General features: G+C 46.6%; 1 protein-coding gene across 10 annotated transcripts in view; it reads right to left on the bottom strand.

The window, feature by feature from the left end:
- Window positions 1-3,257: 3,257 nt before the first annotated feature.
- The window catches only part of ULK1 (unc-51 like autophagy activating kinase 1), a 96,399-nt gene continuing 72,855 nt past the window's right edge, over window positions 3,258-26,801 (bottom strand). For 3 of the 10 annotated variants that reach the window (XM_030460438.1, XM_030460431.1, XM_030460437.1), the window contains 14 exons: window positions 23,442-23,593; window positions 22,571-22,654; window positions 21,806-22,068; window positions 20,991-21,175; window positions 20,064-20,179; window positions 19,333-19,476; window positions 16,606-16,793; window positions 14,000-14,178; window positions 13,726-13,844; window positions 11,337-11,494; window positions 11,013-11,148; window positions 4,210-4,277; window positions 3,607-3,698; window positions 3,258-3,496 (listed from right to left, as the gene is read on the bottom strand). In XM_030460438.1, coding sequence (XP_030316298.1) covers window positions 3,639-3,698; window positions 4,210-4,277; window positions 11,013-11,148; window positions 11,337-11,494; window positions 13,726-13,844; window positions 14,000-14,178; window positions 16,606-16,793; window positions 19,333-19,476; window positions 20,064-20,179; window positions 20,991-21,175; window positions 21,806-22,068; window positions 22,571-22,654; window positions 23,442-23,593 — 1,852 coding nt within the window. In that variant the 3' untranslated portion in view covers window positions 3,258-3,496; window positions 3,607-3,638. Of the gene's footprint in view, window positions 3,497-3,606; window positions 3,699-4,209; window positions 4,278-6,460; window positions 9,221-11,012; window positions 11,149-11,336; window positions 11,495-13,725; window positions 13,845-13,999; window positions 14,179-16,605; window positions 16,794-19,332; window positions 19,477-20,063; window positions 20,180-20,990; window positions 21,176-21,805; window positions 22,069-22,570; window positions 22,655-23,441; window positions 23,594-26,801 lie in introns of those variants that run through there. The other 7 variants (XM_030460439.1, XM_030460433.1, XM_030460432.1 and 4 more) reach the window with 6 other exon arrangements.

Raw genomic sequence — 26,801 nt, forward strand, 5'->3', positions numbered from 1 at the left:
CCCGGGGCTGTGGGGTCCTTACAGCAAGTCCCGTACCCACACCCCCCCCCCCCCCCGAGCATCCCTCTGGATCGCAGCTCTTTCCTGAGTCTCAGAAGGGGATGGTCCGGAGGCTGCTGTAGGATTCCCGGCCTGCAGAGCCCGGCCCGACTCGGTGCTGGCAATAGGGCACTGAAAGGACATTCACCTTGCCCGGACCCACCGACCCCACAGCGTCCCTCGGGAGCCAACAGATGGGAAAAGACTGTCAAATTATTCCATCGGACAGTGCAGGGGAAAAGGCAAACCGGAAAAAACAAAACAAACAAACAAACAAACAAAAAAAAAAACCCCCCACAAAACAAACAAAAAACCAAAAACAACAAAAAAAACCCCCGACACACACAAAAAAAAAACCCCACCTCAAACCATTCCTGTGGTTTATATTAGCTGTGTAAGTGGACCAGTCCTTTTTCTCCTTGCAAACCCACCTGGATGAAGCTCTACCAGCAGCACTGCAGTCACAGTGTGACAAGTGGGAGGAAATTCTCCACCACGGAGATTTCTGCCATTGAAAGCTCACGGTTCCCTTCCCAGACGGATGTAACATTGGTCCCTGTGTTGTCACTGTCACCTCCCCCACACACATACACCTTCCACACAACTTCTGTTTGTGGCAGTACCAAGCACAGACACCTAGGGCTTGGGTTTCCTGTCAGGTTTTCCTCCAGCCATCTCTCTCAAGGAACTGATGTCTTCTGCAGCAAGTTTTACCTGCAGTGGTGATGCACTTAACAGGAAAGCTGAGCACAACAGGCACCCTTATCAGGCAACAGCATGTAGCTCCTGGAAAGCCAGGTGTACCTGGAAATTGTGTTGTTATGCTATAAGCTTCAGTGCTTTATAGGATGGAGCTACCCAGAGAGGACACAGATTCCCTGGCAGGCTGCAAGATGAGTGTAAGAGAGCTCCATTTACTCATTCAGATGGAAAATTGAAGGGCTGACATTTCCAAGCAGGCCAGATTATCAAAAGCAGGCTTGTTGTATCTGCTAATAAGGGGAAGAAATGCAGCACATCCTTTTCTGAGCTGACACTTCTGAGTTATTTCAGTAGCGGGGTGGGGCAAGGGAAGATTTATCATGCTCTTCCAGCTGCTCTTTGTTTAGAGAAGTGACAAAAGATGTCCTGTCACAGTGCAGCACTGCTGCCCAGGGAAACGGGAACACAAATTTCTCTATCACTTCAGCCAGGGAGTCTGAATCTTTATTTGCCTCATTTCCTTAGGAAGTGAAGCTTATGCAGTCACACTGCCTGTCTGTTCACTGCCATTTCTTCTCCCTCCCTGCTGTGATTTCTGAATTTGGCTCATTCCAGGCAAATTTGAGTGTAGAAGGCCCAAGTCTATACAGAAAAACAGCAGTAAGGCAAGAGAAAAACTTACATGAATACCCCATGGGGGAAAAACCTTGAGCAAGAGCAGCAAAGGAGCTTCAGCACAGGCAGCAACCTGCTCTCCACCTGCCACAGCACCTGCTGCCTCTTTCTTTTTCCTTCATCTATTTCATCTTTAACCAGGTAGCTACCAAAGGCAAGGAGAAATCAAAGTGGCTTGACAGAGCTGCCACTGCTGGCCAGTTCTGGGGGAGTCAGCCCCAGGGAGACAGCCCCTCCAGGACGTGTATCTCAAGCAACAAGGTGGCAGAGACATGGCTGCAGTTTCTGGTGTGGTGCAGAAGGTCCAATTGCAGGTCACCGGGTGGGCTCTGCAAAGCCCTCACACTCACTTGGGTTTGATTTGCAATGCACAACGTGAGCACCTGACATCTGCAGGAATTAAATTAACAAGGGGGTTCGTTCCTTTCAACCACATACCCTGGATTAAATCAGAATTTGTGCAAACAGCTCACGAAGTTGCCCACTGACTGTGTGAGGAGCAGAACATTTCGTGCACGTTTAATGGGACCAATAAAATTAAAGGACATTGAATGGCACATCTGCCTGGCCTTGGGTGAGAGTGCTGCCATCAAGTATACTCAGCAGTGAAATCAGCCTCCTGAAAGCTTCCTGGGTGCATCTGGGGACTCAAAATGACACCTCTGTCAGTCATAGAATCGTTCTGGTTGGACAAGACCTTTAAGATCATTGAGTCCAACCATTAACCCAACCCTGCCAAGTCTGATGCTAAACCATGTCCCTCAGCTCCACATCTACACATCTTTTAAACAGCTCCAAAGATGGTGATTCAGCCACCTCGCTGGGCAGCCTGTGCCAGTGTTTAATTTCTCTTTCAGTGAAGAAGTGTTTTCCTAATATCCAATCTAAACCTCCCCTGGCACAGCTTGGGACTGTACCCAAACAGCTGCAGGATTCGAGAGCAGGCATCTTCGGGGGCGTATGAATTGCATTTCCATGCTGACACGGGTATCAGTCCTCACCCCAGACTGGGGGCTTATAAGAGCTCTCGCAGAGGCTCCTTCAAAGCATCTCTGGGGCCGTTCCCCTTGCACTGCTCCCTCTCAGGCTCGGATCACCAGGGCCGCGGCTCCGGGGAGGGAAGAGGACACGTCCAGCGCGGGCTGGGAGAGCGGGGGGGACGATGACAGCCCCGCTCCTGTCCCCAACCCTCCTCCTGTCCCCAGCCCCCCTCCCCAGTCCCTCTCCCATCCCCAGCTCTTCTCCCATCCCAGCCACTCTCCCCAGCCCCAGTCCCTCTCCCATCCCCAGTCCCTCTCCCATCCTCAGCTCTTCTCCCATCCCCAGCCCCTCTCCCCTCCCCAGCCCCCCTCCCATCCCCAGTCCCTCTCCCATCCTCAGCTCTTCTCCCATCCCCAGCCCCTCTTCCCTTCCCAGCCCCGCTCCCATCCCCAACCCCGCTCCCGGTTGCGGTGCCCGGGCAGCAGCCGCCTGCAGATGGGGCTCAGGCAGCGCCAATCGCCTCGTCCTCTCCGGCTGTCGGTTCCTCTCTGCGTACTCTGGGGCTCCCCCAACATCTCCCTGGCGGGAACTGCTGAGCATCAGCTCCAGCTCCAGGCTGGGGGACCCCTCCTCCCACCCCACAGCACTTGGGTCTGTCCCCGCTGGCCTCCCCCTCCCCGAGCAGCCTGTTCCCTCTCTGCTGTGGCACTGTGACCCCAGCAGCTTTCTCATCTTTCCTCCCCAAGGCCCTCTTTGAAAAAGGAGGTATTTATTTCAAGAGGATTTGCTTTAAATTTTCAGAGAAGTGTAGTTCTTTTAAATCAACAACAACAAAAAAACCGGCTCTAAAGCAATGTTGTCTTTTGAAGGACATTTTCTTCAAACTATTTTCTGCTGAAGGGCAGAAAAAAACCCTGCTCAATGGATTTTTAATGAGTTTCAGGGCTGGGGTGGGGAATGCAGCATCCTCAGCAATCAGCTGTAGCCACCGACTCCAACAGATGATGGAAACTCACAGCCCTTCTGTCCCCTCAGAGGGCTCAGGGCTGAGGATTAGCACAGATCCTGAGACCTGCAGCAGAAAGACTTCATTGCAGAGCTGGAAAAACAAATCCCAAGCAAGTTTGAGATGTCAGCCTTTTACCATTTGGACATATTCTTTGCTGCATGGCACTAGAAATTCTATGCTATAATTAAGAGGCTGTTTACCTCCATTTTGGGAGCTGGAGACGTGCTGCACTTCAAGGGATGAGGAGAATCTTAGCCTGCAGCTCCCCAACACTTCTGGACCAGGACACTGTCTGGAAACAAGCACACAGAACACAAAGGAGAAGCACTGTGAACTCTTCCAGATGTGGAGAATATTCCTGTTTGAAACCAAATCAAGTGTTCTCCCTTCCCCATGTGCTCCCAGTATGACATTATTTCCTTAAACTCATTCTTAGAAATCCCTGATTTACCATGTTTTCTGAAAGCATTCAACCCCCCTGCCAGGTTTCAGTTCCCAGGAGGGGGGAGGAGGGAGGTGCTGGTCCTGATGCTATTGTCCCTCAAAACGCTGCTTTTAGAACAGAAACATCCCAGGGAAGTTTGTATCCTCACACTACGTGCCATTCCTCATCCAGGGAATGGCACCCATCACCAGCACTACATATATGGTAATAAATTTAAATAAATCCAACCACTAGAATTTGTCTGGCGGGCAGCAGCTCCTGCCCTGCAGAGAGAGCTCTGCTAGCACATTGCCTGCCTGCCAGACAGCCCTTCCCCTCCTTCAGCAAAACCCCTACAGCCTTAACTACAGCTACTCACCCTGTTTGGTGAGCAGGACCCTGGGCCAGCACACCAGAGGGTGCTCTCAGACCAGCCACAAGGTGACGCTGCAGGAGGAGAAACAAAAGTTAAAGGCTGAAGAGCCACAGGATGCTGTGAAGGAGTTAACTCCTCCTGAAATAAAGCTGTGAAAGAGCCTGGTCACTAGAAGCGGAATATTTGATCTTTGTATCGCCTTGGTTCAACACACACCCACCCATTTCTCCTTCCTTGATGTCACTAAGCCACCTCTGATCTTTCAGAGTTGAATGAGCAGGTTTTTGCTGACGTACATACCCAACGACTAAATATAAAATACGGGAACACAGCCAAATGCCCTGGAAGCACTGCTTGGGTTTATTTTCTCCTAGAATCAACAGCAGCATAATGTCACAGTACACATCCAGAAAGTTGGGCAATGTTCACTGGGGCTTTTTAAACTATTCAGGCCCCATGCTTTAGAAGAGAGTGTTGATTTCTGTTGTTTAAGTCTTCCCCACTAGCATGTTCTCCCTTTGCTCTGCTGCCCATGAAAAGAGTCCCATGGATTCAGCAGAGCATTCTCTATCCATGGGGACATGTGACACACACTGAGCCACCTTTCATTTGGCTGCAGCTTTTCCACCTGAACCTTTAAACTTCTTCACAGGCAGCTTCAAAAAAACCCCTCTCTTACCCTCAGGACCAGAGACCTGTATATGTATATTCTTTACTACAATCTCACCCTGCAGAGAACACACACGCACCCTTTTTTTCACAAACAAGGGATTTACATGATACAAAAAGACCCCACAAACCAACAACGCAACCCCCTCTACCAAACCCTAAAAACCAAAGATCCAAGAGTGCTGAGCTGCCAGACTTTGAGCACCGGCACCGTTTGTATCTGTTTAGCTCTGAGCAGCTTTCCAAGGGCTGCCATGGGGTCTGGCCCAGCTTGTGCTGCACAATGCACATCAAGATGAAGCTTCCCAGAGCTGTTCCCAACACCAACACAGCGTGGGGCAGCTCTGCAGGGAAAAGGAATTGATTCTGCCTGTGAGTCAGTGTCAACAACCAGCTGGAGCTCAGCATTTCCAGGCAGGACCATTCTCACGGAGCAAACACGAGGTGGGAAAGGCAGGGGCAGGAAAGAGAAGTTATAAATAGAGATGAACACGAAAAAAACAATTCCAGTTCCTGGTAAATTAAGATTTTGAAACAGGGTCTTTTCTTACCAAAAAACAACACAGCCCAGTAAGTGTATGGGGTGCTGCAGAGTCACACAGGGGTGAGCAGGCAGGACTCTCCCCAGGGATGCTCATGTCCAGGAACATGCACAGGCCAGCAAGTGGCTTTTTGGGAAGTGTTTACTGGAATTGTTTCCCTCCTGAAAGCTTACACCTCTGTTGCCTAAGTTTCTGTAAGAGTGGAAGGACTGAATGTCTTAATTCAGACTCTTCTCATGTCTCAGAGCAGATCTTAGCTTTTTGTCATAGATTATTCTGATTCAGAAGGAGCAGGGATTAAATTGCCTCTCTTACACCCAAAGTCAGGACCAGTGCTCACAGAATCCTTATTGTACTTCTTGCCATATTCAGTGACTTTTTCATACCTTCCTGACTCTGTTGGTTAAACAAAAGCTGAAATTTGCAAAGCATAACTGATAAGTCTTACAAAAACACCACAACAAAACCTACACTCAGGTACCACAGTAACTGGAACTACAAAGCAGAGACAACAGGCGACTAACAATTTCAAATCAATTTTATTTTCTTAAATTGGTGTTGTACAATTTAAAGCCAAAAAAAAAAAAAAAAAAGTCACACAAACACAAATAAAAAAATGTTGACAAAATACCAAGCATTACCTTATAAAGAACATCATCATACGCTCTCACAAACCTGAAGATAACGTGTTTATTAGACTGAGGTTTTCTTCAAATCTATTAAAGACGCCAGACACAAACGTTGCAACAGTAACAAAGCCATGACAACAGCAGGTGGACACTACACTAGCAACTTCAACAATGGGTGGGTTTTGAGGGATTTTTTTTTTTCCTTTTTTTTTTTTTTTTTTGCATACCTTATTGTCTACAAAGCAATAAATATTTTTCACCAAAAAAAGTTGGTTTCACGCTACATGCAGTTAGATAAAAAAGAAAGTCACCAAAGTGATGGCAAAATAAATCACCTTTCTGATTTGTTTTTTTCTTTTTTATTTTTTTTTTTCCTCCCCAATTTGGGGTTGGTTTTTTTTTTGTGTGTGTGGGTTTTTTTGTATTTTTTTTTTTATTTTTTTTATTCAAGCACAGTGGCTAAGTTTCAAGTATTGAGAGAAAACACATATATACACGTTTGCATTTGTGTGTGTATCTATATACATCCACACACACACACACATATCCTTGTATGTATATACACAAACACATATATATATTGGTTGTAGGTCTGTAAACCACAATTTTTTTGGAGCAATATATACTTGTATACATTGAATGTGGACAATTTTGATACATTCAAGTAATTAAGTACAGCTGGAAGGTTAGTGCTGAGCTTGCCACACACGGGGATCTGCAGCAGACGTGTGGATCCCAGGCTGGGCTTCCCCTTGGCAGGAGGCTGTGGGTGCAGGCTCGGGGGTCCCAGGAGGGTGCTGGGGGGGTCCTGGGTACATAGCAGGTGTCTGTATTGCAGAGTCAGTCCTGGCTTTAGTGCTTTCGTGCTGCCTCCCAGTGCACCACTCCCACCTGCAGCACAGCCCTTTGCAGAACTGGTAAAAGCCTTTCAGAAGCAGTCTGTGTCTCCTTGGCATTTCTGGCCACAGGCTGGGGGAGTTGGTTGGTTGTTTTTGCCTTTTTTTCTTTTTTTTCCCCTCTTTTTTTTTTTTTTTTTTTCCCCAGGCACAAGCAAAACGGCCACAGAAGCAGCAGGCTGTGAATGTACAGTGTAACACGAGCCCAATACTGAAGCACTTGTGAAAGCTACACTTAAAACTTCCCTAGATGGGGCAACCTGAAGTATTTTAAAATTTTCTTATCTGTATTTCTGCTCTGTGATCAGAAACACCCACGTTGCCTTGTTCATCCAATGATGCTGGAACAAAGCAAATCAAGTTACTCCTGAACCCCTTGTGATGTATCACACCGGACGTGCCCGAATTGAGAGAGAAAAAAAAAAAAGCAACGAGGACTTTACCACCACGTGCAAAATATTTGGAGATCCCAAAAAAAAAACCCAAAGCCTGAGGTTTCAAGTTGCTTTTGAAGATACTTTTCTGCCCAGAGCTACCAAAATACTGCCATGACTCTGATAAATTAAAGACACACACGCGCACTCAGACAGAGGGAAAGGCAGCCAGCTCTCCTCTCACCCACATGCTCACAGCATCCAAAGCCTCGACCAGAACTCGAGCCACTCACACCCACAGTCTCATTTGGCTAGAGTCTCCTTAAAAGAAATGCTGAACATAAAACTGAACACTACAAGATTTCTTTATATATAAAAAAAACCAACAACAAACGAAGCAGCAAATAAAACTTCTTAAAAAAATGCATTTCGAATTGTGTGTAGGGTTTTAACATCTGTTCTTGAGCTCTTAAAAAGCATGGAGCTTTATATTGACTGTCCTTTTTAAGAACATTTAAATTAAAAAAAAACTAAAAACACAAACAACAAAACACAACACACCTTGGTACTGCCAGACTGCAAGTCAGCTTTGCCTGGTGTGGAGGAGGAACAGCACAGACTCTGCAGTGCTTTTTTGCCTCACACTCACAAGATACAGTACAGTTAAATACGTACAGTTACACACAAACCATAGATATATCAATATATATTCACCCTCAGGAATACATATTAATATATGCACACACGTAGTGCAATGAAACAACCAGGAAGCAAGGAAAGGAATAATAACAACAGCATTCCTAACAGTCGTGATGTTCCTGGGTTGTCGTGTGATGCAAAGTCAACTTCTCAAAGTTCCCATAGTGTGTAAAGTGCTCCTTTGATTCACAAAGCTAGTGTTTTCAGTTTGGGATGGGAAGAGGGTTCAGGAAAGGGGTTATGGAGCAAGAGCTGAAAGCAGGAGAGTGCCAGGGCTTCCTCCTGGTGGATATGTACTGACAGGCTGAGCCGAACAGCCAGGAGTCTTTCATGTTGATCCCGCTGAGCTTGGGGACCAAGGGAGGAAGAGATTCATCTTGGCTTCTTAAGAACACATTGGAAGGAACATTCCACTTTCTGTTGTACTCCTGTCTCCTCCGCAGTCTCTTTGAGGCAATCAATCTGCATGGCAGCCACGGGAGATGCAAACTTCCCCGCAGCAGCGTGTCCTCTGCCTTGTTTGCTGAGTCTGTAGAAGGTAGAAGCTGCTTCTGCAGCACCTTCTCCCTCCTCTCTGCCATTCAGTAAGCACTCCAAGACATAAAGACATATGGGAAGGGACAAAGGAGAGAAGCCTTGGGTGGCCAGGAAGCTTGAAGATGCCTGGCTCTCAGCTGGGGGTGGGGGAAAGTACACAAACTGGCCTTGATTTCTGAATGACACCCTCCAACTTTAACTGAAGCCAGCAGTTTCAGCACATCCATTGCCTGCAATGGACACAGCACTGGAATACCCTGTTCTTAAGCAAGAGGGGTAGGCAGCAGTCTTATCCTTCAAGGTGCTGGGGAGAAGCAGATTTTCATCCTTCCTCCCCTCTGCCAGTGAGGGAAACCTTTCCACAGTGACTACATCTTCGCCCAGGCCTTTGGGCAGGGAAGTGTTGGTGCTTGCTGCAGTCACACAATCCTAAAAAAGGAATCCAAGTCTGTGGAACAAACTTCCCAGAATGTCAAAAACACAAAACATTTGGAGCAGTTCAATCCTCCAGGTCTCCTCCTACTGCTAAACTCGTTTCCCACTGCAGCAGCAGGCTGTTGGAAACAAAGGGATCAGCTGGGGCGAGGTGCATGAGGAACAAGACCACTGAAATCAGGCACAGAACCCCGACAGCAGAGCTGACAGCCTGCGCTCAATGCACAGCTTACCTGGGAGAGAGAAACAATAAGAAAACAACTTATCATTTTCCTGCTAATGTAAAGACTACCAAAACGTGCTGGAGATTGAAATAAAAAAAAAAAAAAAATTCAAATTCTGTTCAAGAATTATCACCATGGAGTGACTTAGACTAGGTGAGGACCTGACCACAAACACCACGCTGGGAAGGGACAAGGTAAAAGGCTGAATAATCAGAGATCCAATAATGAAAGCCAGGAGGCAGGAGTTCTGACAAAAGTCCCAAGATGTTATAAAGAACCACCATCTGCTGGGAACAATTTATTCACTTTTAGTTATTGAAGTGGCTTTTGCCAGAAGGCAAGATGACTCAAGGTCTCTGGTACCATTTGTCATGGCTTACAACTGAGAGACTGAGCCCAACCCAGCAGAGTCAGTGCCAGATTCTCATTGCCTGAGACCAAGACTCTCTCAAAAGCTAAATGTTTGGTGGAATTCCTCTCACAGGAAGAGCTGTTGTGTTTCTTGGTTCATCATTTTACTTTTTAGAAATAAGTTATCATACCTGAGACCTACACTGAAACACACACCCCCTGCAGCCTGCAGGGGAACAGCTCAATCAGGAAGCTGGAAAATTAAGTAACACATGGAATACCAGGGTATCAACTGGGAAAAGAAATCTATTAGACACATTAACTGTACCTCTGGACAAAAGATGTGATTTAGGTTTGGCAAGAACAACTTCAATGAAAACTACTTTGTATTCCCCCATTGGCTTATACCTCCTGTCTAACACATGGCTGCCAATCTCCCCTTGCTCTCCTTCAGTGAGACACTTCAGCTTGAAAGTTGGTGATAATTAACTGACTGATTGCTCATGAGCCAGAAATCTCTGCTCTCACTACCTATCAGAGTTCTGCCTACGTGGAGGACTAAAGTGTCCTGGCAGCTCTCTGGACAGTGGCCCAAGACAGGCATTTGGTAGCCAGCAGAGCAGAGCCCTGGTGTGCCAGCTGTGCCCTTTCCTCTCAGCCATGCTGCACCAAGCCCAGCTGCTCTAATAGAGGAGAGCCAGCCCCAGCCCCTCTGCCCACCTCCCCTGAGGTGATCAAACTGCCAGAAGGGCAGGGAAAAGTGTGCTCAGAACAAGCAAGGTCAGTCCTTTCCACTCCACATTTTGCAAAGGGACAGCACAGGAGAGGTGCCAGCTCAGAGCTGCAGACAGAGGGGTCCATCTGTCCCTGGGAGAGGAAGCCAAACAGCAACCAGGTAAGTGTTCAGCTTTCACTGGAACTGCTAGTACATGCTGATGACAGAACCATTTGTCTGCTGCTTTCTCAGCCAGCCCTGGGGCTGGGGAAATGGACAGGAGAGCAGTCCTGTCTCAGAAGATGTGTTGGAAAGAGCCCTCACTGTGTTTGCTTGGACATCTCTGCCTGACAGCCAAGGCAGTTCCACGTTCCCAGGCACTCTGGGCAATCAGCTGGATGGTTCCAGCTGGAAACCAAACCCAGGCTTCTGCTGTTGCCAGACCACTTCCTTCAGCAAAATCTTTAACACATCAAAAGCTTCAACAGAGCCCTGGCGATCGCTGTGCATGGGAAGCTCTCAAAATACAGCTCAGAGCAGGGACCTACATTTCAAACAGCTTTCCTGCTGGGAAACCAGGAGGACAGGCTGCTAGGGGCTGTAAAAAACCAAGAGGTCACTGCTATGTCCACCAAGACATAGCCAAAGTAGCTGGCTACTAAAATTTCTGATCCATGCAGCTAGAAAAACTCAATAGGTTTACTGAGGAAAAAAAAAAAGTCACCAAACACTCACATTTACTGACGTTTTCTATGTCCCCCTGTTCAGTGATGATGTTCAGGAGCCCCTCCATCAGCAGCAGAGCTTTGTGGTACCTCTGTGCACAGTCCTCTCTGTGGTGGAACATCTCATCCAGGGCTGCAGATTGCACCTTCAGACAACAAAGAAGTTACTCCCTGACCAGACCCAGCTTTCCCAGTGTGGCCCCTCAGTTGCACAAACATCTCCCAGCATGCAGCACCATGAATGAAACCATCTGCTAAGGTCACCAGCAGGAACTGTTAATGCCTGACACTTGCTCTTCCCTAGCCCTGCTCCCAGACCCTGTGTTGTGCTTACCATTTGCACAGCATAGCTGAAGATGAGCTTCTCAGCTGTGATGCTGTTGATCCGATCCATCAGTTTCTGCTTGTCCAAGAAGAACCTCTGGAGTCTCATGTTGAGGCAGTGGCAGGATGATACACTGGACTTATAAAGTTCATTCAGTTTCTTCACAACTAAAGTAAAGGAAAGAAATGCTTTAGGTGCTACTTTCAGTTCCCCCTGTGCCTCTCAACCTCCATGCACGGGACCACAAATGAATAATTTCAGGACAATGGGGTTGTGTTAAAGCCAAGAGAAAGATTGGCTGGGAAGAACTTGCTACACTAACAGGTTTTTTTTTTTCCTTTTCCTTTGCCACCCTCACCAGTAACAAGCCCACGTGTGGCAACACCTACTCATATGCCTAGTTCACCTGAGGCCAGGTCTACTTTTGTTTCCTTCAGCTGCAAGAGGGCAGGGAGCAGTTTGCAGCATGCAAGATGTCTCACACACCACCAGAAGCAACAGACGTGCCAGATACAAAGCTTCTGCTACTTGATAGGTGATGATGTGCCATAAAGAAGTCCATGATTCTCACGTGGTAGCTGCTGGAGCTCAGTGTGGGTGAGCAGCACTGACTAAGCAAGAGAATCTCTCTTGAGATGCTGCTGTCCCAGAAAGAAAAGACACAGATGCCTGTGAAAGGCCAATCTCCTTCCCTGAACAACAGCAGCTCCATGGGATTGTTATGGGACAGAGAATCAGGAATCAAATGTGATTCTGGGGGATTAAATAACAATCCAAACCAGCAAGTGATGCCACAGACTTGAGTCTCCCCAGCTTCATGGCATGATCTATACAAAGCAGTGAGTACAAACTCCCACCAACATCTGATGAGTATCATATGTGCACACTGCAGGATTTGCTCCTGGGGGAGGCAAATTAACCCATCCCTGAAGCAGCCTCTCTCAGCTGTGATGCAGAGGAGAAACCTCACCTGACAGCCAGGCCTTGCAACTAAATGTTGCCTTCCCAGGCAGAGACAAGGCTATAGAAAGCCAGAGAAGGGCAGCTTCCAGAAAAAAAAAAAAAGGCTGCTGTAACTCTTCTTCAGAGAAAAGGACTGAGGCACAAAAAGGTAACTCTGCAGGGTCAGACTATCAGATCACCCTGGATCAGAATGAATTTGAGAGGGAGTGGGAACCCTAAAGCTTGTGGGTGACATTAGGAGGGTGAAATGAAAACCCCCACAAGAAAACAGTGAAGGAAGACTATTTAAAAACCAAGAAACAAAGCAAGAAACAAATACAGTAATAATTTCCTCCACAGAATTAAATTAGAGCTCTGAGCTGTGCCCAAATTATCAGGAAAAAGAGGATGGCTGTGGGTAAGGGACCCTGTCTGGCACACACTGTGCAAAGTCACTCCAGGGCAGTTTCTTTTCATGCTTCCCTAGTTTTCCCATGTATGTGTGGGACTGAAGTACCTCGGAAAACCCTCATGTCCTCACTGTGCCCTGAAAAACCTCAAGGGAGCAGCATTCTGTGGGGAAAGAAACAAGAAGAGGCAGCCTTGCCCAACTCCCACACACTGAAGGACAAACTACATGAAGAATCTGGAAGCTGCAATCTGCCCTGAAAAGGAATAATTTATTTGTGTTATGACAATTTTCCTGTCAGCCTGAACACATGAAAGATGCACAGCTCAAGCTCTGGGTCATACTCCATACTGCCTGCTACATGTGTCTATTCATTGTATTTAACTTGTAGTTTTTTACACCTCATCCCAAGGCAGCATTAATACTTTCAAAGACTCTTGGAAAAGGCAGCTGATGTGTCAAGTACTTCAAAAAAGCTCCCTCAATAATATTACAGCAGTAGGTTTTATAATTATTTTTTTTCTAACCACTGACTCACAGCCAGCTCAGATCAGAAGCCAGCCAGTCGGGTGCAAATGTAAGGCCATAACACTAGCAAAGAAGTGACTCTGGCATTACCAGTATTTTACTTCCTGTGTTTCTGTTTCACTTGAAAAATCATCACTGCCAAGACAGGTCTCCATTTGCCAAGTAAGCACTTCCTAGGACATGCACTGTGTAATTAAGTTGGACTTACATCAAGTACAAACAAGCACCTGTGATAGAACTGTACAAGGAATCAGATAAGATACATTCCCCTTGCACTCATTAGTGGAGATTCTCACAGGGCCATGAGCAAGAGCTGTTAAGACCTAAACAGCAACATGAAGACACAAACAATCCCCTCCTTGCATATAAATAAGACCTAGCTGTGCAAAGGGACAGTAAGAAATAAAGCAGTGGCCACACCAGAGGGGGTTCACACTCACTCAACCCCCTCCTCAGCCTGTGTCATATTTTTCATACTTCCATTCCAGGCCAAGTCCTTTGTGCCCAGTGGTCTCTTACCTTGCTTGACAGTGGAGGAGAGGCAGAGCTTGCCAGCTTTGATCTGCTCTATGGCCATCTGCAGCCCCGAGGACAGAAGCTCTGCTACCTTCAGGTACAGCACGAGCTGCTCTGCATAGCTGCAAAGAAATCACATTGCAATGCCAACCTATCCACAGGGAAGTGTGGAGAAGTCCTGAAGGACTTTTGGGATTCAATGGTACGCAGGGTTGTGGGGGGGTGGGAGGCTGTGACAGAAGACCCAGGAGCTGGGTGGCTTCTCCCTGGTGCTTACCTCCACTCCCGGCTGAGAAGGCTGATCTGGTCTGCCACCAGGCTCTCCTGGAGATGGTACTCAGAGGTCACTGAGCTGCCCATCTCACTGGAGCTGCCTTTAAGGGCAGCAATTTCCATCACGTAGTGGACGAAGGCCAAAGTGAAGCGGAGGCTGCGCAGGATGTCCGTGTGCTCTTGCTGTTGAAAGGACACCCAGGCAGTGGGGTTAGAGAGGGAAATTTGGCATGCCAGGGAGGGCTGCTCACCTAGAACTGTGCCAGCAACTTGTCCCAGCTTACAGAAAAAACACCCAAGCCCCTCTGCACTTCTGCTTTGGGCAGGGACAGCCAAACTCAGCCCCCACCTCGCCCACTGCATCAGTTCCTCCTCCACAGTACCAGCAGCAAGTGACAGACCCAGGCCAGAAATTTCCAGGCAGCTCCCTGGAGAAGCTCCTGAGAGTTGCTTCAAAATTACAATCCCCCTTCTCACGGAGCATCCTAGCTCTGTGGGACTCTTTCAGGAGTCAGCCAGGAAGGGGGTGAGAAGATCTGCACCCATGGGCCTGGCTCTGGTCCCCACCACAGCAATGCTGGTGCAAAACTGAAAGTGGTGCAGATTTCATGAGGGTGACAGCCTCAGGCATAACAGAGAAGAGCAAACAGTGTGTCCCACCCCACATACCAGCCCTTGGTCCTTATAACCATTGGCCCTATATCCTCCCAGCTCAGTGCAATGAGCCCCAGGTGAAGTCCTCCAAAGAGCCAGCAAGGACAACTTTTTATCTGCAATTCCTGTCCAGTTAGTGAGAGAAGAGAGCCTCACATCAAGTGCTGTGTTCATTTCAAAGTAATTTCTCCTATGCTACTGCAGATCAAAGGGAATTATCCCATTTCTGGGAAGCTGCATTGCTTAAGTGACTGTAAGCACTTTTGGGAAGTTAGTATTTGTGGAAAAACAGAATACTTGTGGGTCTATAAAATTAATTGCTGCTTGGATCAGACACTCCTCCATTGTACTCTATAGAGAAGTGGCTAACCTGCTTGATCTTTAAATATTCAGTGGCTCAGCTCTCTGAAAGGGTAAGGATGTTTCCTACATTAATTAAGAAAATAAACCAACCCCACACTCAAGTTCTGCAAGCTTTTGTTGTTCATTCACTGGCTCAGGCACCTGGCTGCCAAGACAGCTTTGACAATCTGAAATATCAATCTCTCCTCCCACGATACTGCTGCCTGGACAGTCCAGTAATGTAAGGAAATGTTATCTCCATCTTTCTCTATTTCCTTTAAAAGCAGAGGAGGAACTTGAAGATGAAGTAATTGCCAAGTCATACCACAGGCTTGTGGTAGAGCAGGAAACTGCTGAGATCTTGCAGGTCTCAGCTGGGTATCTCAAACCAGCACACAGTCCTTCCTCTCTGCTTATATATTTGGCTTCCATCAATTATTCTGGCACTCATTGCCTCATTTGGCATTACAAGAGTCTTTCCTTCCACAGCCATCTCTGTAACAAGTTTTTAAAGCAATGCAAACCAAAATAAAACCTAGCCTTCAATTTGCCTTATCTGCAAAGAGAGAAACTTCTTCAAAAGATGGAAGAACCATTTCTCTGAACATAACAGCCCTGCTCAAGATAAAGAGAGGTGCTTAAAAACACAAGCTTTCAAAGCTCTGCATTGTGAACACATCAGTGCTGATAGTCCAAGCCCTATGGCTCTGCAGGTAAGCAAACAAATGCAGTTCAGTGCAACAAACCTGAGCTAAATAAAATTTGAACAGCAAACCCACATTCTTAAAACAATGTATGCATATCTCTGTGGGGATCTAGGGTTTTTTAGCAACACCAGCAAAATTCAGATACAACAAAGAGCCTTCCCCCATCCCAGACAGCCCAAGGAGGCATCACAGAGCTGAAACCATGACTGAATCTGCCTCCCACCTCTACTGCAAATGGACAGCCTGACCTACATTTCAAATATGTCTCAGCTACAAAAGCATTTGCTCTGCTTCAGCCTGTCTTCAGCCTGCAGAGAAGGGAAGCCTGGCAGCCTTTCAGCTCCACAATCTGGTTCAGCTGTTCTAGTGTAGAACGTGGTGTCCCCCAGCCCCCATCAGCAGCTCAACTGTCAGGTTTGCTTTTTTTCGGAGCCTTTCAGCTGAGGCTGGATCACTGCCCGACCCCCCAGGTGCATGCAGGAGGCAGGCACTGGGCACATGGAGCCACTCACACTCACAAGTCAGCCAGCACTAATGCCAATCCACTCAAAAGGAAAAAGGCCCAAAGTACCCAGGTTTATTTCAGAGTAGACCCCATGTTTCCAACCCGCCACTGCAGCTTTGGAAATGGTGAATTTTAACCTCAGTGATGGTCTGTCCAATGGACTTGTTTAGTCCATTGGTTCCCCCTTTGTTTACCCTTGTTGGTAGCAAAGCTCAAAAGGCACTCTGCTGAGTATGCCTTGGGTTTTCTGAGCACTGCACTGGCCCAGCTCTCTTGATCCAGTTTACAGTGTCTCTGGAAGCAACCCCTTGGCTGCAAACATGGAGTCATCTGACCTCTGGATTTTCTTTCCTTTTATTCCCCTCCTCCTTTGCCCCTAGCAAGTCCCTGGGATGTACTCACCTCCATGAGTGTCTCCTCAGGCAACTCTGGTGCTTCAAAAGTAACAGCCCCTTCCAGGTTGGCAGTGATGGCATCAGCAAAAGTGTACCGGAGGCTGGAAGGTCCTTCCACAGCATCCCCACCAGTTCCCACAGCCAGGTGCCTGCCAGTGAATGAGCCTCCAGAGCTGAGAGAGCTGGAGGAGCCCACTGGGAAGGAAAACAGGCAAAGGAATTACTGAAGAGATATCAGCAGTCCAGGTACTCCTTGCCCATCAGAGGGGAAAATCTTCTAGGATCCAGGATCCTGGCTCCAATCGGAGCCAGCAAACAGGTACTTTGGAAGAAGATGCAAGGGCTATTGATGCAGAAAAACCACTCCCCAAACATAAGCAACTTAGGCAGACCAGCTTACAAGCTCAAGCAGATTTAATGCAGCTTCCAGAATGTCTGTCATTTAGGGAGACAATCCAAAAGCACTTTTTTTCTTTTTTGTCCAAACACTTTCTGAATCCTTCCACAATATCTTGATCTGATTTTTATCACACTCCTCCATAGCCAGCCTCTCCAATGTGGATTAGCACCGTTTGAGTCCTGGCTCCCTAGCCTTTACACTACTGCTAAATGAACACCTCAGATAAGTGAGGTTTTCATCATGGTTTTAAAACATCAACCACCTACATGCAAGCCAGGAGAACTTTCAATTATATGCCCTGCACTTCTACTTCCCCCTCTTTACAAAGAGGATGCCAGGCAGAGAAAAAGTCACTCCAGCTGAGTCAAGACCCTAACCTCAGCATTCAGGAGACCCTTTAATTACAATGTCCTGCAGACAATTCCCCACACCATCATCTTCTGCCTTCCTCAACCACTAAATACACCCTAAAAGCACATTACATATAAAAGATTCATAAGGACTTTCTGTCTCAGGATATTCATAACACATCCACCACTTCCAGGGGGCTTGATATCTGCCTCTGACACACTGCCACAGAGGAATCTATTTTGTCAGAGGGATGCAAATACTATCTACAATACTCTGTGAATTCTACCAAGGCAATATTTTCCACTGCCTCCAAATTCTTTGGAGGGAGATGTTTCTCTTCCACCCATGAATTTAATTCACTGCCCTACCCTGCCTTCAAAAGGTTCAGCAATATAATGCACAACTGATCTGCAGAAAGACACAGTCTTCCCTCCCAAAGCTCTGTCCCTGTTGGCAGCTTCAAAGCTAAGTGGATCATCAAAGACTTGTAGAGTATTTCCAGATCTTTCAAAGAAAGGACAATAATATCACATTCTGGATTCTCCACAATCCAAGAAGCTGTTTACAGAAATTGTTATGATGACTCACAAAAAAGCTCTGGCTTTGTATCTGTCAACTGGTCTGTCTTAGGGTTTGTCCAAGCACTTGAGGTGCTGATTTTCATTTTGCAAAGCTCCTCTTTTCACTGTAAACTTTGTGCATTACTACAACAAAAGAAGTTATTGCACAGACCTAATCAAGCTTGTCAAGCACCATTGTTCTGACTGCCTTCATCCTACACTGTGTATGTGTTGTAGGCTCACCATTCACCAGCCTTCCCTTCCAGACATCCTATCTGAAATCTTGACTGTTCAGCAGACCCTTAAGGATCCAAGTATCTACCCACTAAAAACTGGTGCTTGGATATGCTTCCAAACTGCTATCATTCCCACAGAAGGAATACAGGAAATCTGAATTCTTTATTGGTAACATTTCTGTAATAGCTACAGGCTGGAGCCAGGACAGTCACCCCAATTGTGCTACAGACACTTTGTAAGAGTCTCTTGCCCTGCAGAGCTTACCCTCTAAAGACAGAAGACAAAGAAAGGATTAATGGTTCCAACTTTCCAGACAAGCAAGGATGTGAGTGGCTTTAGTTATGATGGAAATGCAAGCCATAGCCAGGAATGGAGCCCATGTGTCCCCCACCCCAGTCAAGCAGCTTATTACATCCAAACTTTCCCTGCAGTAATTAAGAACAAGAGAGTCGACTCCACTCAGATGAGCAACAGCCAAGATGAGAAACCAAACAAGCCAAAAATGCAATTAAGAGTGTCCAAATATTTTCTTAAACTAAACACAGACTCCAGCTCCCAGACACACTATCCCAAAAGGGCCAATTACTTCAGCCTCAACTCTTGGCTGATGAGGCCAGAGCACTGGCATCTCGAAAGAAGCATCTGTCAAAAGCAGGAGCACATTTCCCCATTTCCTACTTAAGCAGCTCAGAGCATAAGTAACAGCACTAATCATTTTGCATACAGAGCCATCCTGGCCCTTTCCTAGCAATACTTGTTAGGAAACTCGCTGAATCTGTTGGGCACGCGTGGCCCTTCAGAACTCATCTAAAACCCATGGGGCAAACAACCAGAACACAACACAATCTTGACATTTGCTGACCTGTCAGCAACAATGAGTCTATGAACAGCTGCAGCACTCTTCCTGAAGCAGAGGAGAATGAAGTTAAAGAATAGTTTGCTTCTCTCTTCCAGTATGGAAATACCACTGTTTGGCACCAATCTTTGTGCCAGTGCAGTTATCAAAAATAATGAGTTGGCAGGAGCCAGCATGAGAACATTAAAGTCATTTAGTCCAGCTGAGCTCTATGGACTGTGCTCTGTGCAGTCCTCTGCCACCACCAGTGTTCAGCAGCAAGGAATTCAACACGTTGCTCTGCCCCTTGGCAATCCCACTGGAACAGGCAGGTAGGTATCAGCCCTTTACCTGAAAACATCCTGGTCCTCGTGGTCTGTGGGGGGGTTGTTCCACTGGGAGGGGATCCAACAGTAAAAATCACTGGGGATGGGCTGGCAGAGCCCCCAGCCCGGGCACCAGAGTGCAGGGTCCCTCCGTAAGCACCTGAGGGAGCTGGGGAGACAGTTGAAAGGTGCAGACTGGCATTACAGGAAAGTTACTCAGAGCATGGTGTGCCTCGCCCAGCAAGTTTTATGTTCCTGCAGAATCTCTTGGGAGACAGTGGTTCCCTGCACATGCCAGTGCTCCCTTTGGAGGCATCCCCCAAGAACACGACCGGGCCAGGCTGGCATGGACTACAGGACAGGAGTCTGGGCAGCGTTTGGCATTGCTGCAGCTGTTCTCCCCTCCTCACTTCCCAACCTGCAAGCCAAGAAAGACCCACCCCTGCAGAGACATTCAGATTCAAACAGCCTGGCAGAAAGTCCCCACTTCCAGGTGTTCTCACATTCAGGAGGGGTTCCCTGCCTACAGAATTCACATCACTCCTCAGCAATGACACAGCACGCGCAGCCAACAGACCTTCAGGTGCTCCACAAAGGAAAGCAAACACCATCACACTCCTCACACACAGCAGTCACTTTCTTTGCCAAAAGCCATCAGAAAAGCAGCCTCTCGCTTCTAGAAGGCATGCAGGCAAACCATTCACCACAGCCCAAACCAGGCCATCCTGCCAGATCTGCCTGGCCCTCCCCACCTACCCGCAATTTCCATTGGCTTCTCATTGTTCAGGCTGTCGTTGCTGCCAGCTTCAGAGATCTGTGCTCCAAAGGCTGCCTTCAGAAGCAGGTCAGTGAGCCTGCCTGTGCTTAGAGATCTAAAAAGAGGACATACAAGATTGCAGAAAGTCACTTGGTGCAAGGTTTCAGTTAACTTTTACTCCAACTCGTGCCAGTCCTGGGCCACAGACACTTCAGACTACACAGCAAACAGTCTGGAACTGGAATAACCACTGGCTCTTTTCCTCTTTCAACAGGGCAACTGAAACATCTCCAGCTATTTGTAGAAAGCATGCAACTACCATGACTCACTATGGTAATACAAGTACTGAGTACAGAATCATTTTAACACAATTTTTCTTCGATGGAAGATACAGAAATTAGTATCAGAGGACTCCTCTAGACCACTAGAGCTGTGATCTGCAGAGGGAGATAAAAACTTAACACTGACACCTGAGTGACTTTGTGTCCTGCAATGTTCATGGCAGTCAGCACATGGCATTCAAACATATCTGTGGTCTGAAGACCAGCACCCACTGTTTGATAGACAAGAACACCCAGAACAGCCTCTCAGCTACAGCAGGCACAGGCCCACAAAGAGCAAGACATGCATCTGCATAACTGCAGGGAGCCTGGTCTAATAAAGAAATCCCTGATACCCACTCAGTGAAGCTCCAGACACTAAACTCAGTGTGAAGCTGTGGAAAATCTTTCATAAAATCTAGGCCATGGCCAGTCCCTGTAGGGGAAGACTTTAAAAGTCTGCATCATATAAGCTTGCAACTCAAGGGAGCTAGCAGTCTGCAGATGTTACATTACAACATAAATGTTAAATGAGGTTTGAAATTTGCCCTATTCATCCAATATTAAGGAACAAAGCACCACTGTATGAAGCAGATTATAGCTCACCTGCCCTTGATCTCTTCCACAGGCCTCAGCCCCAAGCCAGTTTGCTGGCAGTGGAAATGCCCCATCTCCTTCAGATCTGGCAAGGTCCTGTTCCGTGTCGGAGTCATCATGACCCCCTGATGGGCCAAGAGGGTGAGGAGATTCTGGGAACTTGGGGTCTTGGGAAACTCAAAGGGGGACACAGCCTAGAAAGAACAGAAAAAGAAACCTTTCTTTAATGAAGGAGGAAAGTTGCCCTCACGCCTTGCTCTCCATTTTTTTAATTGAAATTAAATTGTATGTTTAACCACCTTCCTGAAATAAAGAGGTAGAAATCCCACCCCACACAGTTACTTGCCTCCAATCCCAGGAAGATTAAAATGAAAGGACAACAAACTCTGCTGAAAGTTTGTAGCAGCCTAACATAAGCAGAGAAAATGCTGTCACAGTGCCAGCTTCACATGGGACACCAGGGCTGTCACCTGCTTAGCCGTCTGCCACCTCTGCTGGGTTTTCTACTAGACACAGCCACTGCCTGCAAACCAGCCTGGGAACCACAGCTCACTAATGTGCTCTGCCTGGTCAGGGCAGCTCCTTTTTACTGCCTGTTTCAAACACTGGACTCTACTCAGATGGTGAACACTGCTGCCAGGTGAGATCTATCCACTAGGAACCGGGACACTACCCCATTTCACACAGATCACTGAACAGCCTTTGAGGAAAAGGAAACAAGTGGCCATAAATCCAGGTCAGAGTTATCTGATCATGCAGTTCATCCCTCAAATAACCCAACCAACTGAGCTGTGAGAAAGCCAGAAGCAGACTCATGGACATACCTTTGTAGGGGAGCCCATTATAGTTGGCAAAGGGCTTCTCTGCATGAACTCTGAGAGCTTTGGTGAGGATCTGAGCTGGCGGCAGTGCTGCAAGCCATGAACCTGCAGAGGCTGACTGACTGGGGTATGACCAAAGTGAGCCACGAGAGGATCAGAGTGCTGCTTGGTTATCTTCTGCCTGCAGGAATGCAAATCTGACAGGTTGGGAGCACTGTGGAGCCGGGAGCCCATCCCTCGAGGAGAGTGCTCGGGCACTGAGGAGCCTGGAGGGCCCAAAAAGAGTGAGAAACCACATCATTGCTTGGTTCTAACACAAAAAGACAGCTTGATCCCACGACCCTTCACTCAAACATCTGTTGATTAAAATGTTCAGTGGATGGCTAAAGATGGCACTCGTGGTCAGTGCCACCAAACTGCTGGGTCTAGCTGCATTCTGACTCTACAGGAAGCAAGCTGGGCACACAGAAGTGTAGCTTTTTTCCTTCCCTGCTGCCCTTACGGAGAAAGAGACCCTGACTGTCACAGTTCAGCAGCAAGTTACACATCAAGCGGGCCACTTGGAAGAAAGGGACTTGGAGGTTTGACCTCAAAGTCCCCAGTTTGAGTTGCTGTGACCCAGGGTATGCCAGCTCTGGAAGAGACTGGCTGACAGGATTCCAACCAGCCCATAGAAATCAAGAGCAACTGTTGAAGGAAACCCCCCAGTGCTGAATGCCCCAAGCCTATACTCAGTCCTGGCCTTATCCATAAGAATGACCAACGCACCGGCCACGGGAATCCGGCTTCTCACTTCTGCTCCAAGAGAAGAGGGGATAACAGTCTGGCTGGGCTGCTCTGGGATTGTTCCAACTTCAAGGGAACACAATAAAAAAGCTTTATTCAGCATGAATTCAGCACAGGTGAGAACAATACTGGTTACTAGTTACCTCTCCCCCCCTTCTCAGCCCTAGCTGTGCAGTGAAAAGATCAACAACTCCTCTAGAAGCAGGAAAAGCTCTGTCTGGTATTTGTTTAACCAGCTTTTATCTGACCTTGCAGGGATGTTAATTCAGAAGAACAGAACATTGATATTCCACATTTCCCCACTAGCCCAGATTAATAAATAAAGAATTGCAGACACTAGGGATAAAGAAAGAGCTAGTTACATCAGAGACTGTTCCTTTATAGAAACAGCAAATTGCATTAGGTGCACACTGGGGTTTTTCAGATCCCTTTTCCACTTGAATTGCTTTTTAGCATGTGGACCAGGCTACCAGATATTTAGACCACTACTTTTCAGTTTGAACAGTGAAGTTCCAGCCCTTCCAAAGCTGGTCAGAATTTTGCTCTGACAGCAGCTGGCTTACATTTTTTCTCACCCCAGCCCAAGCCAATAAAAATATATTTACCAAAATTCTCTTCAGAGGGCAGCAAACTGTTTGATGCAGACACGAAAACAAAGCTTGCCCCTTCTGGGGCTAACAGGTATTTCCCTCTCCATTATAGTAATGCCAAAACACTTGCTAAATCTATTGACAAGGGTGATGGGAGAATACAACAATCTGAATTCCTTATTACCTGGCAACTACAGCTGCTCATAACCACCCTCTTCATAGGAAAGAGACATGTAATTTTATTATGCCAGTTGACATCTTACCTTGGGGTGATGGCATATATGGCTTGGCACCACCAAAGGAGAGCTTTCTGGAGCTGGGCACAGATCCATGCTCTCCAGGATAAGGAGGGGAAGCACCAGTTTTAGGAAAACCAAGAGGACTTGTACTGCTAGATCTCCGGACTGCACCAGACCTTAGAGGAAACAAGAGCAACACACACATTACTCCAAATGCCAGCAAAGAAGAGTAAAGAGAGCAGTATTGCCACACACACAACAGAGCTGCCTGCCTGTTCACTCTGGATCAAAATCCCACTGTTCTAGAGCTACATCATTACAGATAAGAATGATAATTCTTCTTCTCAAGAGTTTCAATCCAAACAAAATTTTGCAAAACAAACTAGGAGAGCAAACAATATTACCTTAGCTGTAAGCAGGAAAGGTTTGTTATTTTTCAGAAGACACTTCTAGATGCTTTCAGGAATATACATCAATTCTGAACAAGACAGGAGTTTCATAGCTTGCCACAAAGGTGTTAATTTTAGGCACTGTCTTCAGGATGCCCTGAGAAGGCTTTATCCAAGCATCCCTCCTGTGCTAAGCCACTTGCTCTTCTGTCAGAGCAGCTGGTTAGGAAGGATGCTCCATGAGTTAAGCTGTGCCAAAGGCACTGCTCTGCAACAAAGCTTGGACTCAAGTAAGAAGCTACAGAGTGCAACAGCACAGTGTGTGGCTGTCAGAGTTGAAATAGTTCAGTACTACACAGACAAATTTATTTTGGGGCTGGACAGTCAGAATTGCTGGGGCTCCAAACTCCTTTAGCTCCTTGGGAAGCCTCACCTTAGGGATTTAAATTAATATGTACACCCCACACATGCAGGAACTTGGAGTATTACCCAGCTGCTGAAATAAGAGGAAACCAAACTAGCAGGAAAGAGAGTATGACCACACTACCACTTTGGGGAAAAATGGGATTATTGTATATTAATTACCAATATTTTAATGTTTTTCCCATTCATTAAGACACACAACCTAAACTCTAGTTACTGGAATGCCACTCTGCCTCTGCAGACTCCTTCCCCAGGATGCCCATTACACTCCTCTATATAAGAAAACAGTCTTTTCATCAAATCCTTCATTGTACTCTTAATTTGGAAACAGCGTTTCCCTTGTTAAAAAAGCATTAATCTCAGCCAGCAGGTGGTTTTTTTGACAGGAATCAAAGAATATGCTGCAAAAAACCCTCTGTGCTCAAGCCACTGAAAGATGCTATCACCCTGCTATCCTGCCTCCTCTCCCACTGGCACTGCATTAGCTGTCCATACATATCTGAACAGATGGAATGAAGGCATATGGGTTTCACCAGTGCAAACAGGGCTAGCTACATTACCTAGGAATGGTAAAGTCATATCCTGATGAACTGTCAGTACCTCTACTCAACAACATTATGTCACATTTCAAAAAATAAAGAAATAAAAAATCTGTTTCAGTAATTGAGATATGAGAGTTTCAAGGGCAAACTTGTGCCCTTTTTCAGTATGTTGCTACATTTATTAGCAGAATGAATACATGCTACATTTATGTGATTGGAAAAAAAAAAAAGGAAATCCTTTAAAATTTTGACCTACAAATCACCTCTTTTCAGGCTGGTCCAGATTCAGAAGCCTAATGCTCAAAAGCTGGCCCTGAAGCTAAAAGGACATGGATACCTGGCAAGGTGAAAAGATACCTAGGTGTTCAGAGTCAGAAAGTGTTGCTCTCCCATGTTGTTAACTCTCCTGAATATGAGCCTTCCAGAAGGCAGAACACAATCTATCAGGAACTTAGAGAAAAAGAACCAGCTTACTGCTACTACAGAGAGATGTGGAATCTCAAATGCCACCCTACGAGACAAGGGATAAGCAAGCAAGCAGACAGGCTGGACAGGTGATGTGCCCAAAAGTATGCACACATAATTACCACCACAGCAAGCAACATATCTATCCACAAACAAGCTATGTTACACAGGCACACACCAGCCAGCCAGATGACAGTTGTTGATTTTTCAGAAACAAGAGTGTATGTCAAGGTTTATAATCAAATGATTTGGCAAACATGACAAGGCACTTGGCTGTAATGGCCTGTTTGATACACCTGATGGAAAAGTGGAATCACATACTAAATGCTTGATGAAGTTTTCTCCTTCCATTCCTGAAGGGTGTCTACTGAATTTGCTGATTAGAGGAAGTGATGCTGAGAGATAAATATGACTTCCTGGGGCAGAAAAACCCATGACGCCAGAGATTTTGAAAAGCTGCTAAAAGCAGAGGGTGAATCATCTGATTGCAGCCATTCCTCGAGTTCCTCTGCAGGGATGATGCTAATCTCATCATTACACAGTGGTGACTAAAAGGAGCAAAACATGACAGTTTGATCCCTGGCTGGGAGCTGCAGGCTGTGAACAGGAACCCAGCAGCCTGGCACCAGGTCTGAGGTAAGCACAGGGTGCTGAGGTGCAGCCTCTGCACCTTCTCCAGACCGCTCAACTTCATGCTTCCTAAGGGTACCCAGGACTTCAACACTTAACAGGGTCCACAAGTTTTGCTCTAAAAAATACAAGGCATGTAGGAAACAGGAAGGAGCTTACCACAAAACCTGCCACACACGCTCGAAGAATTAAACCTAGAATAGTATTAAAGTAACACTGGCACAAAAAAAATCTCTCTGATGGCTCCTGATTAGCACCAACATACTGTGTCCCTACTTCTGGGTCCACTTTGAGTAAGCCTTATCCTGAATTAGACTGGCTGAAGCCCAAACTTAGGCTGACACAGGTATCACCCTACTTCTGAAATCTCAACTTTAATCCTGATACCAAAGCAACTAACTCAAAAAAAGAGAAATGACATTTCATAGACACTTCTGTTTGAATGCCCCTCCTGCACAAACTCTTTAAGACCCTCTTCTGAGTCTTCTCTGGTAAGAACCAGAAATTATATGCAAGAAAAGAGAGAAGCCTGGTGTGTCTTGGATGTGCAGGACATCAGCACTGAACTCAGGTCAGCTGTACAGCTGAAGGCTGGCATTCAAGTATTCCTGACAGCCTTCAGAAAACATGCTCTGCCTCACAGGCATAAATTGCTCATGAGTTAATTAGTCCTGGCTGCATAACCACATTAATATGCAACTCGTGTAAGACACATCATCTATGGTGTGACCAGCTACAGGAACCAATTAAGGTAAAGATGGGTAGGTTTTGCAGTCCCATCCATTTGAGTTGTTTATCTCAGCTTTTACCTTTTGTAAAGCCATCTACCAGATGGATGGTTTTCTCTCCTTGGACACCCAACCCATAGCTGTCATGGGAAGAGCCATTAGACTCAAAAGGGGCTCAGCCTGCACTGAAAGTTGATGGGAGCAGCC

The sequence above is a fragment of the Calypte anna genome, chromosome 15 (genome assembly GCF_003957555.1).
Source record: "Calypte anna isolate BGI_N300 chromosome 15, bCalAnn1_v1.p, whole genome shotgun sequence".
Taxonomy (NCBI): Eukaryota; Metazoa; Chordata; class Aves; order Apodiformes; family Trochilidae; genus Calypte; species Calypte anna.